The 14,050-nt window shown below is 43.8% G+C and overlaps 1 protein-coding gene across 1 annotated transcript in view; it reads right to left on the reverse strand.

Annotated features, from left to right (window-relative positions):
- The window catches only part of LOC124775864 (1-phosphatidylinositol 4,5-bisphosphate phosphodiesterase epsilon-1-like), a 447,016-nt gene extending 433,406 nt beyond the window's left edge, over nt 1–13,610 (reverse strand). The window contains exon 1 of the mRNA XM_047250697.1: nt 13,508–13,610. Coding sequence (XP_047106653.1) covers nt 13,508–13,525 — 18 coding nt within the window. The 5' untranslated portion in view covers nt 13,526–13,610. The remainder of the gene's footprint in view (nt 1–13,507) is intronic.
- Nucleotides 13,611–14,050: the final 440 nt, after the last annotated feature.

The following is a 14,050-nucleotide window of genomic DNA, read 5'->3' on the forward strand; positions in this document are numbered from 1 at the left end:
GTTTCTTTGGCTCTTCAGTGTATGTTATGTTAGTGATATAAATTGTCCACAGCTCGTAGTCTACTGTTTGATCTCCCATCAATGCGCCCGTGGAAGGCAAAAGATTTGTAGACGATCCTTCTGCGGACAGTTCCGTGTGACGTGGTAGAAGGCAAGTACCCAACTCTCAACTGGCCACGAGTGTGGAAGAAGATAAACCTTTACTTTCTGCCAAGCACCGTGCACGTGCCGCAACAAAGACACCAACAGAGACACCAACAAAAAATATACGATGAGACACCGGCTGCATAGTATCGGATTAACGGACTCCCTACTTTGCCCCGACTGTCGTCTCTTGGACACCGATGAAAATCGATTCATGTGCGTATCATCGTCCAGCGTTTGGCGACTGACACAGAAGATCTTAACTTGTTACCTCCGTGCCATGCCTGGCGTGATTGATCCTCCAACCCTCCAGTGCCCGCATGTCTATTATTTCCCCTAGCAAAATATCATGAGCTTGATGGTTCAAGGGAATGACCATCGACTACGTCTTCGGCGAAGGGGAAAAGTGGAGCTTGATTGTTGGTGGTACCTGCAAATTATCTACGGAGTGCTTTAGTAACCACTCCCCTGAAGTTGTGGAGTGCTAGGCTGAGTGTGACGTTATACACAGCATCAAATGGAAGACAGAAAGACCTGAATTGTAAGCAGTGACGAAGAAAGGAGACTGATTAATTCATGGAAAGCTGCATTCATTGAGGCGTTAGCAAAGCATCATGAGCCCGTTGAAGGTATTTTATGAGACATTACTGGAGGTACAAAACGCCAATGGTAGTGGACAAGAAAACTCCAGTTGCATCAATCGTGAAGGAAGATTCTTTTTGCTGAAGTAGCACAATTAATATACAAAGTTATTTTAGTTTAACCTTTGAATATCAATTTTTGTAACATTTTGTTTTATAGGATTTTCGTTTATACACAATTATTAGTTAAAATTATTTAATAAAAATAAATAAATAAATTGAAATTAAAGAAATAATTAAAAAATTATAAGACAGTGTGATAACAGTGGGAGAATTTTCGGGAATAATTAGGGGCAACGCCTGAGGAGACAGAGTTCATTTTGTTTTATAGGTGGGTAAAAGTAGCGGTGCCAAGTAGGGGTAGATTCGATTTTCTTTTCATTTTTTTGGAGATTAAACTTAGTCGAATAAAGAGGTAGGCACGCAAAATAGTGCGAGAGTTGCTGCCTCTACATCCAAGGGTCCCGCGTTCAGTGCCCAACATAGTCGCAGATTTTCTTCACTTTTGGGCTGCATGTTTATTTTGTCCCCATCATTTCGTCTCATTATTACATTATTATTGACGCACAGGTCGCCGAAGAGGCTCCATATAGAATGACTTGGACTACGAGGCCAAACTGCTCCAAAAGGAGTCTCCCAGCCAATAATGCCATACTATCATTAGCTTTCAGTGTACTTTGACGTAAACTCCTTTTTTTAAAATTCTTGTTACTTTAATAAATGCCGTATCAGAAGTAACAATATGGCAAAACAATATTTCTTGCTCTCACTTTTTCCAAGGAGGGGAAGGATGGTATATGCAGTATTATTCATAAGTATCTCTGGGGCTTCATAAGACGACTACGCAAACACTGCAAGGCAGAAAAGAATGACACACATCAATGGATAGGGCATCTCTCCAAGTTTTTAACTCAAATTATAGATGCTCAATGTGGACACTGGTTTTGATGCGGCAAACGCCAGTACGTGCGTGCACATCACTGACACGAACTGTCTGGGCGGCGCGACAGCTGGAGCTCAGTAGCAGACCACACCTATTTGTTCACGTGTTGACCCAACGACATCAAAAATGGCTCTGAGCACTATGGGACTTAACATCTATGGTCATCAGTCCCCTAGAACTTAGAACTGCTTGAACCTAACTAACCTAAGGACACCACACACATCCGTACCCGAGGCAGGATTCGAACCTGCGACCGTAGCAGTCGCGCATTTCCGGACTGAGCGCCTAGAACCGCGAGACCACCGCGGCCGGCCCCAACGACATCATCAACTACGATTGCAGTGGGCTCGGTACATAGCGATTCGACCGTCGACCAATGCTATAGCGTCGGTTCTTCGGGTGAATCACATTTTTGCCACACTGGGTCGATGTTTGTCACCACAAACGCCGACCTCGAAGAGAGCGTTGGCTCGAAACATGCCGTGCGCCACGGACTTTGGCTGGTGGGAGCAGTATTAGGTATGAGAGACGTTCTGCTGTGCTTGCACGGGACCTGTGGTAGATATGGGAGACATGCTGACAGCTGCGAACCACCCGCATCCCTTCATGCTTGATGTTTTTTTCCGATCGGCGATGTCATCTTTCGGCTGTGTTATTGGCCATGTCTCGGAGCCAAAATCGTGCTACAGTGGTTTGAGGAGTATTATAGTGAACTCACGTTGATCTCTCGGCTACGAAATTCTCCTGATCTAAATACAATGGAACCCATCTGGGTCGCTATTGGGCGCCTTCACAGATTACGCAAATCAGTGGCCCGTTATTTACTCGAATTACATGATCTGTGCGTAGACATCTAACGCCACATACCTCCACAAAGCTGTCAAAAGACTGTCAATACGCAGAATCAGTGATGTATTTCGGTGCAAAGACGGACAAACAAGCCATTAAGCAGTTGGTCATAGCGTTTTGGCTCATCAGTGCACTCGTATATGCCTATGTTAACATATTCGGATGTCCTAGTGGCGGCGGAACGTAATTTCATTGAAAGGTTGTTATTGATTCGAAAGGCTAGTTGAATATTTATGGCTTTAAAGAGTGCATTAATTTTGTTGCCGATTCTACCAAGGTAGACTGTTGGTGCGTATCTTATTTTTTGTTTGTTTGTTTAGGTAAAGTTTCTCGGGTTAGGCGTATCTCGTTCTGTATTGTGTTCTGTTTTGGCCTTTTACATTTGGTGTATAATTCCGTGATTATGTTTGGGGTGAAAATCATTTCTATGGGCCATATAACGAAGTGGCTTAAGTTCTTTTTGAACTGCTTGTTCTTTTAACGATAGGTTATTTAATGTATTAACCACTGAATGAAAAAATCTTATAGTTTATGCGACTTTGGATGACAGGAAGAGGCATTTAGAACGTTGTCAGAAATGGTATTGTTTCTACAGATATCAAAAGTCCGGTAATTATTATTATTATTTTTAATTTTTTATACACAATCTCAGGAAACTTATATTCATAATTACCTGACAATGGCGATAAATGCCGAAAAGGTTGGTTGTTAATAAAGATTAATTATTATAAGCAGCTGTTCTGGTACACCTTTCTAATAAGGAACACTATTATTCTCACGTAAACTATATGTATCCTCAGTGCGAACTTACATATGAACTCCGCGACCATTGCTCAGACAAATGTTGTTCCCAATTTCTTAGAATTTTAACGTGACCAGAAAATTATACCATATCCCAAAACAGTTTTTCAAAATATTTGTAAGTAGGTGCGTAAGTTGATGTCGGAATATGTACAGTGGTCTGGTATGGACCACGGTGTTCGTTCACATCGGATGCCTTTGATTCATTTCTCCATTTCGGGAATCGCTGCAAAACACTGCATACGTCGATTTCGTCGAGGAGGGTTAATATTGTCAACTGTCAGAGCGTATGGCATGTTTATCTGGGAGACACTGTTTACAATTAGGAAAGTTCATTCGCTGTACAGATAAAGTGTACATATCGCAGCTGACCAACAGATAACGAACACAGTGATTTGTCGTTACTACGGTTCCTGGAATTCCAGTACGCTTGCAAATTCTGTGTCGCTGTTTCTATAGAAATATCGTGTCATACGATAATAGTGTTGCGTATGGGAGAATGAACTGCATTTCGTGAAAGCTAATTTGCATACGGATGACAATACTAATAGCTCTGATGTGAACATGTGTGCGTCACGTGTGAAAATAACCTCTGTAGCAGCAGGTCAACGATATCGCCACAGTAATTCCGGCAACATCCCTGACAGTTCGCTGCTAATGTCTCACTGATGACCGATCCTAAGTTAGGTTGTTACGAGGTTTTTGATACAATTTTGCTGTGGAGACGAATATAATTTAAGAATAAAGTACGGGTCAGCGTTACACCCTCGGCTACATCGTCCTTTTTTAGATACTGCGAAAATAAAGTTAAATACATGGCATTCATCCACTCGTCCAGATTTCCACAAACTCTAAAAAATCTACGATTTCCTTTGAATTTGGATTCAGAGTTGCTAAGCATTTTTAAACTATACAGAATGTTTATAATGTACCATAGCAAGCTGTCAAAATTTGGTCTTAGTTTATTTTACTAAAAAAACGATCGTTACCGATTTAGAATTTACATATTCAACGTCAGATGGAGTGCAAGCTTTGCATTTATCAAAACACATGGTACGTTGATTTACTGGTGAGTTGCCCCAGCATAACCCGACACAGTTTCAAAAGTGTGACGATGATGGTTGCGCTACAGACTCGTGCTGAAATGGGGCTTACGTGAAATGATCTCACGGAAGATTTGTTTTCACCGGCTTGTTGCATACTAACACGAGTTTACAGCGCAGCAAATGCCACACTTTTGGAACGTTACCTGCAAATCTAGGTACCACGTGTTTTGATAAAAGCAAGCAGGGCATATGCGGACGAAAGTACAACGGTACCTTTTTTAAAATAATGTAAACCAAAATGAAATTATATCTGTTTGTTACTATAAATCATAAACATTGTTACCTTATAACAGCCACGACTATTCAATAGCGTAATTGTTTGTCAAAATCAAATATTGTTAAATTATTCCATCGTTCCTGCAACTGCCTTTTTCCGGTATATTTTCCATGTTTCCTAAAAACAGTTGTTAACAGTGTCATCACTAACATCTACGATGCTGGTAACCTGTACACTTTGTGTATAAACCGTGTCCATAGCCTTATACTTTTGTGTCCTGATGTCATACGTACAATTTATTTTCACTGTGTCAAGAGCGCATGGGTAGCGTTTCAACTTTGGTCGTGCCTGTTTTCTCGTACTCACCTGCAGTGAGAAGCAAGGATTTGGGTTTATAAGTCTGAGCCGGCAGAAGTGGCCGAGCGGTTCTAGGCGCTACAGTCTGGAACCGCGAGACATCTACGGTCGCAGGTTCGAATCCTACCTCGGGTATGGATGTGTGTGATGTCCTTAGGTAAGTTAGGTTTAAGTAATTCTAAGTTCTAGGGGACTGATGACCTCAGAAGTTAAGTCCCATGGTGCTTAGAGCCATTTGAATCATTTTATAAGTCCGAGCGACTATTGCGTCATTAGAGAAGAAGCACAAGCTCTGATCCGGAAATGATGGCGCGAGGAAGAAAGTGTGCTGTCAGTATGGTGATTCACTTTATATGCCGTGATAGTGGGGATCTCCGCCAGCCTGCTTGTTGGGGCGAGTGTGTGAATGTAGCTCAAGCTTAGCGGTTAAGTATTGCGGATTAAAACGTCATTTTTGTTATGCCTGCACAAAAAAGAAACCATACAGAAAAATGATAGATAGCAGTGGATAGAGCATCCGCCCAAGTTTCAATTCATGATACGCACCATAGAGTAGTTGCAGGCGTGAAAAATATGCAGAAAAATCATCCGTTCCGGATTGTCTCATCCAATTGATGTGCTGCTGCAGATAGGCAACCCAGTTGACAGATTTTTAAAGCGGGTAGCAGCATCAGTGTCTTCATTGAATGTCCGCATGTACTGACGTTTGCCGCACCACAAACGATGCCCATATCGAGCACCTGTATTGCGAGTTAAAAATGTCGAAAGACGCTCTCTCCACTGATATGTACGCCATTTTATTAATCCAAATGAAACGACACGATTTCAGAGACTTTACCGCTCTTATACAGATGTGATTTTATGTATGTAGACTGAAACGGAGAGTGAAAATTTGTAAGAAGATAGGGAATCGAACCTGGGCCTCGTGCTTACTAGTCAGGTGCGTTAGCTATTAAGCTACCCGGGCACCGCCGTCCACACAACTGCACTGATTACCCTGGCACACCACCTTCTTCGATCCAAATTCTCCCTGCCGCCCCACTCTACTTTAAATTCCCACTTACACACGAAGTGTATGAGTACCTGCACCTGTGTTTCAGGTAGGATCTCCAATATACGATCGATGCTGAGCCGCTGCTCCAGAACATGGAGAGCCTCAGCAATTCTGTTCGTGTGCAAGGGGGAATTTAAAGTAGACTGGTGTGGTATTAGCCGGCCGCTGTGGCCGAGCGGTTCTAGGCGCTTGAGTCCGGAAACGCGCTACTGGTACGGTCGCAGGTTAGAATCCTGCCTCGGGCATGGATGTGTGTGATGTCCTTAGGTTAGTTAGGTTTAAGTAGTTCTAAGTCTAGGGGACTGATGACCTCAGATGTTAAGTCTCATAGTGCTCAGAGCCATTTGAACCATTTGATGTGGCAGTGAGAATTTCGATCGAGGAGGGAGGCGCGTCAGTGTAATCCGTGTATGTAAAGGTTTTTTTAAATTAGCACTACCAGTCAGTAACTTTGTCAACTATTGTATTACTTATTTATTTAGCGACATGTTTCGAGGGAATACCTCATCTTCAGGCTAAATGGCACTAAAAACAACTTTACAATAAGGTCATACTGACGCTACATAGTCTTTTCGTAAATGCTGTGGGCATCCTGTGGAAGAAGAGAGAACTTAGTAGGAGGAGGTGTCACTTTGGTAGCTGGACTGATGTATGCGCGAAAATGTTTTGTAACGGTCACTCACTCTGTTCTTCTGGCGTGGCAGTCTCGTTGTGATGCGCTGAGGTGTTTCCATTTCCGTGGCGCTCTTGGCCACTGTCACAAATTGTCACTAAAACAGCAGTAACTTGGAAACACGTTCACAAACAGTTCTGTAGTGCAGTGGACAAGATGGTGGTCGAAATACAGCTGGTTTCGATTTGACTATCGATTTGTCGATCTATGTAGTGTCAGATGTTTACATGTCTTCTGCACGTCTTGTTATCGTATTATAGATGTAAGTTGACGAAATACATTACAAATTGAGCACTTGTTACAATATTATTGAACACATCTTGATATAAATTATTTATTTTACATATTTCTAAGCTATTGCTGGGGCTAGAGTCGAACGACTGTCATGTTACGTATCTTTTATTATAGGAGTACTGTAGTGAAATCGGAAATGTGATTTTTTGAAGTCTGTCATTTCATGCAGGATCTCGTTATTCCTCCTGCGGCCATGGATGAATATTTCCATTTCTTCCAAGAAGTCCATTTTCCAGCTCTTTTCTAAATTATGCAGTACTCTGAGATCATTGTCTATTTTAACACTGTGTTCTGTTTCATTTATATGTTTCGCTATAGCTGATTTATTCGGTTTGCCAAGTCTGAAACAGTCAATGCGTTCTTTAAAGCAGGTTTTAAAATTTCTTCCCGTTTGGCCAATGTAATATTTGTTGCAATGACTGTATGTAATTTTATAAATTCCTGCTTTGTTAAGTTTTTCTGTGGGATGTGAGATGTCATGTATCAGTATGCCCTTATTGTAAAGTTGTTTTTGTAATGCCATTTAGCCTGAAGCATGTCGCTACATAAATAAGTAATACAATAGTTGACAAAGTTTGTGACTGGTAGTGGTAATTTACATTTTTCTTCAGACAGTCAAGGTCCAAAAATAGTCAAAATGACTTCAAATTCTGTAATCCGTGTAGTCGTGTGAACAGCTGTGCCAAGGTGGCTTGGTAGCACGAGACCTCGATACCGATCCCGGCCTTGGTAAGAAGTTCCACCCGGCGCTTCAGTCTATATACATAAAATTTGACTGATCATTATAGTTGCCAATGTGCAGTACTTTCGTCTAAACATAGGTGGCAGGACAATCATCAGGAATGTAACCCGCACAGTGTAGTCTAATTTCCCAACTGCTATCAATACGTGAGTGGGCAACCTGGAGTGTGCTCATCAAGAACAGTCTTGGATGACGTGATTTCTGTGGAAGGAGGGTTTAAACACTCGGGATATTCACAGGCGTTGGTGGCAGTGTTTTTGCAACTCAACAACGTTCGCTCCCATACGAGACGAAAACCACGGCTGGCATTACTGAAACGGGGTTCCACACTCGCCGTATTCTTCTTACTTGGCCACTTTATCTTCTGTAGGCCTTCATCGAACCACTCTTCTGAAGTCTGTAGCACTCACCGCAGGGCAGCTGCTCGCAATTCCTGGACGTTTGTGAAACGATATCCGTGCAAATTTTTCTTCATAGCCCCGAGTAGGTGGGAATCAAAAAGGATCAAGTCAGGAGAATACGGTGGTTATTGCGATAGCTGGAACCCCATTTCAGCGATGACAATCGTGGTATTGTGACTCTTATGGGGAAGAGTGTTGTCGTCTTGGAAAAGCACTTTTAGTAACGGTGCACACTGTGACAATACACTGCCACCTATCGCCTATGAATATCCGCAGTGTTTAAACCCTCCTTCCGAGTAAACCACGTTGTCCAGCGCTGCCCCTTGATGATACACTCCATTTTTACTGCTCACATAATGCCAACAGTTGGAAAATTGAACTGTACTGTGCAGGTATTACTTTTCTAGTGATTATCCCACCACTTACAGTTAAACCAAAGAACCATTGTAATGGTAACGGTGATCAAATGGCGCACCATGAGTGCAGGAAAAATAAAGTGTTAATCAATATGGAACGCCCCTCGCATGTAAAGGCTGACAGTTGTCACCATCTGGCTCAGTGCGAAGGGGTGCTCTGTACCTTTATTCACAGGGTACAAGTCATCTCAAATTCTGAAAATTTTTCATTGAGCAGCCCAACTCACCTGTCGTAGAAACGGCTATTGCACTATCTAACAATGATGAAACCGGTGAATGATGAAAACAACGAGATGACATCGAAGTCTATGGTCTTTTTGCCTAATGCTGAAGCGGTTCCAAAACTGTTGGTCGTTTTCGGCGGAAATGTGATTTGAATTTTGTTTCTCGACGCCTTTTAAGATTGGAGTCCTTTTAGCATCCGTAATGGATGATCCTGGATTGCGTAAGATGAGAGTCTATCGTATTCCATGCAGCTGTGGGATATCGTACGAGGGTAACCCCAAAAGTAAGGTCTCGTACTTTTTTATAAGTACATAGATCTGTTTATTTCTACAATGGTTTACATCAATTTACAGCTTGAACATTTAGCTATATTTCGACATATCACCATTTCCGTCGATGCATTTTTGTAGACGCTGTGGCAGTTTTTGTATGCCCACGTCATACCAGCTCGCCGCCATGCTGTTCTGAAAGTTAAGAACCTCTTCTTTCACCTCGTCGTCGGAGCTGAATCGCTTACCGGGTAAATGTTCTTATAACCTAGGGAACTGGGGGCCAAGTCAGGACTGTAGGGTGGGTGGGTGATTATGTTCCACTGAAATTGTTGCAGGAGAGCAACGGTTTGCAGAGCGATGTGTGGGCGAGCGTTGTCATGGAGAATGTGTACGCCCTTGCTCAACATTCTTCTTCTCCCTTTCTGAATTACCCATTTGAGTTTTTTCAGAGTCTAAGAGAACCTGTCAGCGTTAGTTGTGAACCCAGCGATTCAGCTCCAACGACGAGGTGAAAGAAGAGGTTCATAACTTTCTGAACAACTTGGCGGCGAGCTGGTATGAAAAGTCCATACAAAAGCTGCCACAGCGTTTACAAATACGCATCGACAGAAATGGTGATTATGTCGAAAAATAGCTACGTGTTCAAGCTGTAAACTAATGTAAACCATTGTAGAAATAAACAGGTTTATGTACTTATATAAAAATAGGAGACCTTGCTTTTGGGATTACCCTCGTATATTGGCCAGAGCACGAGCTTACAACAATAACTTACAATAGTCGGACAAATTGGCTATTGCAGAACACTGTCTTGGTACCCGTCATCCTATGGAGATGTGGCATGCAGTTACAGGTACAGGGGTAGTGTTGTTAAGGAAGCAGTTGAAATTAAATTCGCAAGTGATCTTATAAATAGAAGTGGATTGCTCTCTTTAATTATATGCGGAATCCTGCTATTTCTCTTGTCAAGCAACAGAGGAGCAGAGTTGGGTATTAATATTCACTATCGATACCTTCTGACACTGGTCATCTTTGCTTGTGTGGTGGCGCCATTGTTTACAGTGTGTGTGTGTGTGTGTGTGTGTGTGTGTGTGTGTGTGTGTGAGAATGTGTGTTATTTTTTCTCAATACTAAGGTTTTAAATGTACTTGTAGAGCACTTTCTCGTTACCTTTGTGTCTTGAAATTGGCAAAATGTGGACCTGTCGCAATATCGATGATTGTCGAAAGCGTAATCTGGCTGTACAGCGTATGTTATTTTAACATTTTACACGCCGGAAAAAGTTTCACGTCATTTACCACTCCTTTACATCAGAGCTGCCACTGCATGCCAGACTGCTCGTGAGCACGATGTGCAGGCTGCTTGCGGGCTGAGTCTCGGCCTGTCTCGGCTTTGCTCGGTATTTTTCGGAAGTACTCAGTATAGGACGACATTTCATTCAGCACTGCGATGCAACAGTTTTCGGTCGACACAGCTTTCTTCAGTTCAGTAGAATCGTGATGTCAGTGTTGTTTACCTTCCGCTACTTGTTCATCGTACAAAAGTTGAGAGGTCCAGCGGCAAAATTAGACAGTCTAGCGACCTATCGTCGTAAGCCATTAAAAGTGAATGGGAATGACAGAAGAGAAGGATAAGTGTTCTCAACATCTATTATGCGATATACAGTAGCATAACCTCAGGTAACAAAAATTGTTTTGTAGAGTGATATTACAAAACGAGGAAGCAAGAATTTAAATATTTAGTTGACGATGAAAGAGCAAGAAATTACAATGATCGACAGACAGGATCATTGTTCTGTATATCAGGAAGCACTTTTGCCTAAGTCTGCAGGCACGTATTTCGTCATGAAATTGGTAGTACACGCATTAAATTTTCTGAAAACGACGGATTATTCGACTGCCAGTTGCAACAGTTTTCGATGGAGTTGAACGGAGACTGTAGAGACTTCATATATCGGTTAAGTCAAGGGGCGTGCTTGAAACGATTCTTCGGCATAAAATCCGCTATTGTTGAATTTATGAATTGAAAAGGAGAGCAGGAACAAAAATTTTGAACATCCGGAATGGATTGCAGACCTCGCATATTAAATAGACTTGATTGGGCATTGCCCACAGTAAGACAATGAAAGGCGAGAAAACTTATTTCTGATTTGGTGGGGATGCATATAAACAGAAATTCGCATTATAGAAGGGAAAAAGTCTGACAAAAGACATCGTCCATTACTCTAAGCTCACCGGTGTTAAAGAAAACGTGGGGATTGAAGAATTAATTGTGGCTATGAAAGAATTACAAGGAGAGTTTTCTTTACGTTTTGAGGATACTGCCAATCTTACTTTTTTTTTCGAGGCCGTTTGCCATTTCACCTGAAAGTGCACCTGTGCATGTTCAGATAGAACCGATTGATCTGCACTGTGATTTTCGTTTCAAAGTCAAATTCTTTTGCGTTAAAACGTCCAAGAGTTCTACATTGTTTTCCTCAGGAGGAGTTTCCGTATCTACATAATGAGGTTGCATATCTGATACAATATTTCGATCAAAACATGTGCGTCAAAGGCGTTTTACGTGGCATCCTGACTGTGTAAATCTGTTAAATTATCTGTCTGTTTGCCGGCAGGATGCACCAGATAAAAATTATACTTTAGCGCACAAAAATTATGCACAACTGGCCATTAAAATTGCTACACCAAGAAGAAATGCAGATGGACAAATATATTATACTAGAACTGATATGTGATTACATTTTCACGCAATTTGGGTGTATAGATCCTGAGAAATCAGTACCCAGAACAACCACTTCTGACCGTAATAGCGGCCTTGATACGCCTGGGCATTGAGTCAAACAGAGCTTGGATGGTGTGTACAGGTACAGCTGCCCATGCAGTTTCAACACGATACCACAGTTCATCAAGAGTAGTGACTGGCGTATTGTGACGAGCCAGTTGCTCGGCCACCATTGACCACACGTTTTCAATTGGTGAGAGATCTGGAGAATGTGCTGCCCAGGGTAGCAGTCGAACATTTTCTGTATCCAGAAAGGCCCGTACAGGACGTGCAACATGCGGTCGTGCTTTATCCTGCTGAAATGTTGGATTTCGCAGGGATCGAATGAACGGTAGAGCCACGGGTCGTAACACATCTGAAATGTAACGTCCACTGTTCAAAGTGCCGTCAATGCGAGCAAGAGGTGACTGAGACATGTAACCAATGGCACCTCTCACGTCGGGTGATACGCCAGTATGGTGATGACGAATACACGCTTCCAATGTGCGTTCACCGCGATGTCGCCAATCACGGATGCGACCATCATGATGCTGTAAACAGAACCTGGATTCATCCGAAAAAAAAATGACGTTTTGCCGTTCGTGCACCCAGGTTCGCCGTTGAGTACAGCATCGCAGGCGCTCGTGTCTGTGATGCAGCGTCAAGGGTAACCGAAGCTATGGTCTCCGAGCTGATAGTCCAAGCTGCTGCAAACGTCGTCGAACTGTTCGGGCAGATGGTTGTTGTCTTGCAAACGTCCCCATCTGTTGTCTCAGGGGTCGAGACGTGGCTGCACGATCCGTTACAGCCATGCGGATGATATGCCTGTCATCTCGACTGCTAGTGATACGTGGCCGTTGGGATCCAGCACGGCGTTCCGTATTACGCTCCTGAACCCACCGATTCCATATTCTGCTAACAGTCATTGGATCTCGACCAACGTGAGCAGCAATGTCGCGTTACGATAAACCGCAATCGCGATAGGCTACGATCTGACCTTTATCAAAGTCGGAAACGTGATGGTACGCATTTCTCCTCCTTACACGAGGCACCACAACAACGTTTCACCAGGCAACGCCGGTCAACTGCTGTTTGTGTATGAGAAATCGGTTGGAAACTTTCCTCATGTCAGCACATTGTAGATGTCGCTACCTGCGCCGACCTTATGTGAATGCTCTGAAAAGCTAATCATTTGCAAATCACAGCATCTTCTTCCTGTCCGTTAAATTTCGCATCTGTATCACGCCATCTTCGTGGTGTAGCAATTTTAATGGCCAGTAGTGTAGAATACTGAAGATTTGTTTTGTTTCTGATTTATGTTGTTGAGAAATATGAAATCAAGCTATATGCAGTGTGACTATCTTGTCGTATAAATACGACACTTTCGCAGTTCCGCCCCGCCCTTCTGCCTACTCAGAGAACTTGGTGTGGTGGTGGAGGAAGTGTGCAGCCAGGCGAGAGAGCTACGGCACGTGAGCAAGAGCTCTGCTCACGTGCCGAATTCTTGGTCGTCCCTCCTTTACGCGCATTTCATTCGTACAGCTCCTTTCGATATTCGTACATTGTGGCGAGCTGCCTACAGAGTGTACGCCTATGAGAGCCGTGGGCGGCCTACCTTGATGAGCTTGGCCATGTTCTTGTTGGCGTGGTAGCACGGCGGCAGGCAGTCCTCGAGGCGGCCGGCGGGCAGGAACGGCGGCTGCACAGAAGACGAGGGGTAGCACTTGCGCAGCAGGCTCGAGTTGCGGCCCGGCGAGAAGCGCAGCACCGTGCCGCCGCCCCCGCCCGCCCCCGACGTGGCAGCGCTCTGCCCCCGGCGCCAGGAGCCGCAGGTGACGACTCCGCCGCTGCCGCCGCCGGGGCCGTCCGCCCCCGAGTCGCTGTCGCCGCCGGCACTGGTAGTGCCGCCCCCGCCTCCGTCCTCCGCCTCCTCGGTCAGGGGGCTGACGGGCCGGGCCACGCTGAAGCTGGGCACGTGCAGCAGCAGGCTCTCCTGTTGGACAGATACCACGTTTTCTTATTTATTTTATTTTATTTTTTTTTTGGGGAGGAGACCAGACCGCGAGGTCATCGGTCTCATCGGATTAGGGAAGAACAGGGAAAGAAGTCGGCCGTGCCCTTTCAAAGGAACCATCCCGGCATTTGTCTGGGGTGATTT

This window comes from Schistocerca piceifrons, chromosome 2 (assembly GCF_021461385.2).
Source record: "Schistocerca piceifrons isolate TAMUIC-IGC-003096 chromosome 2, iqSchPice1.1, whole genome shotgun sequence".
Taxonomy (NCBI): domain Eukaryota; kingdom Metazoa; phylum Arthropoda; class Insecta; order Orthoptera; family Acrididae; genus Schistocerca; species Schistocerca piceifrons.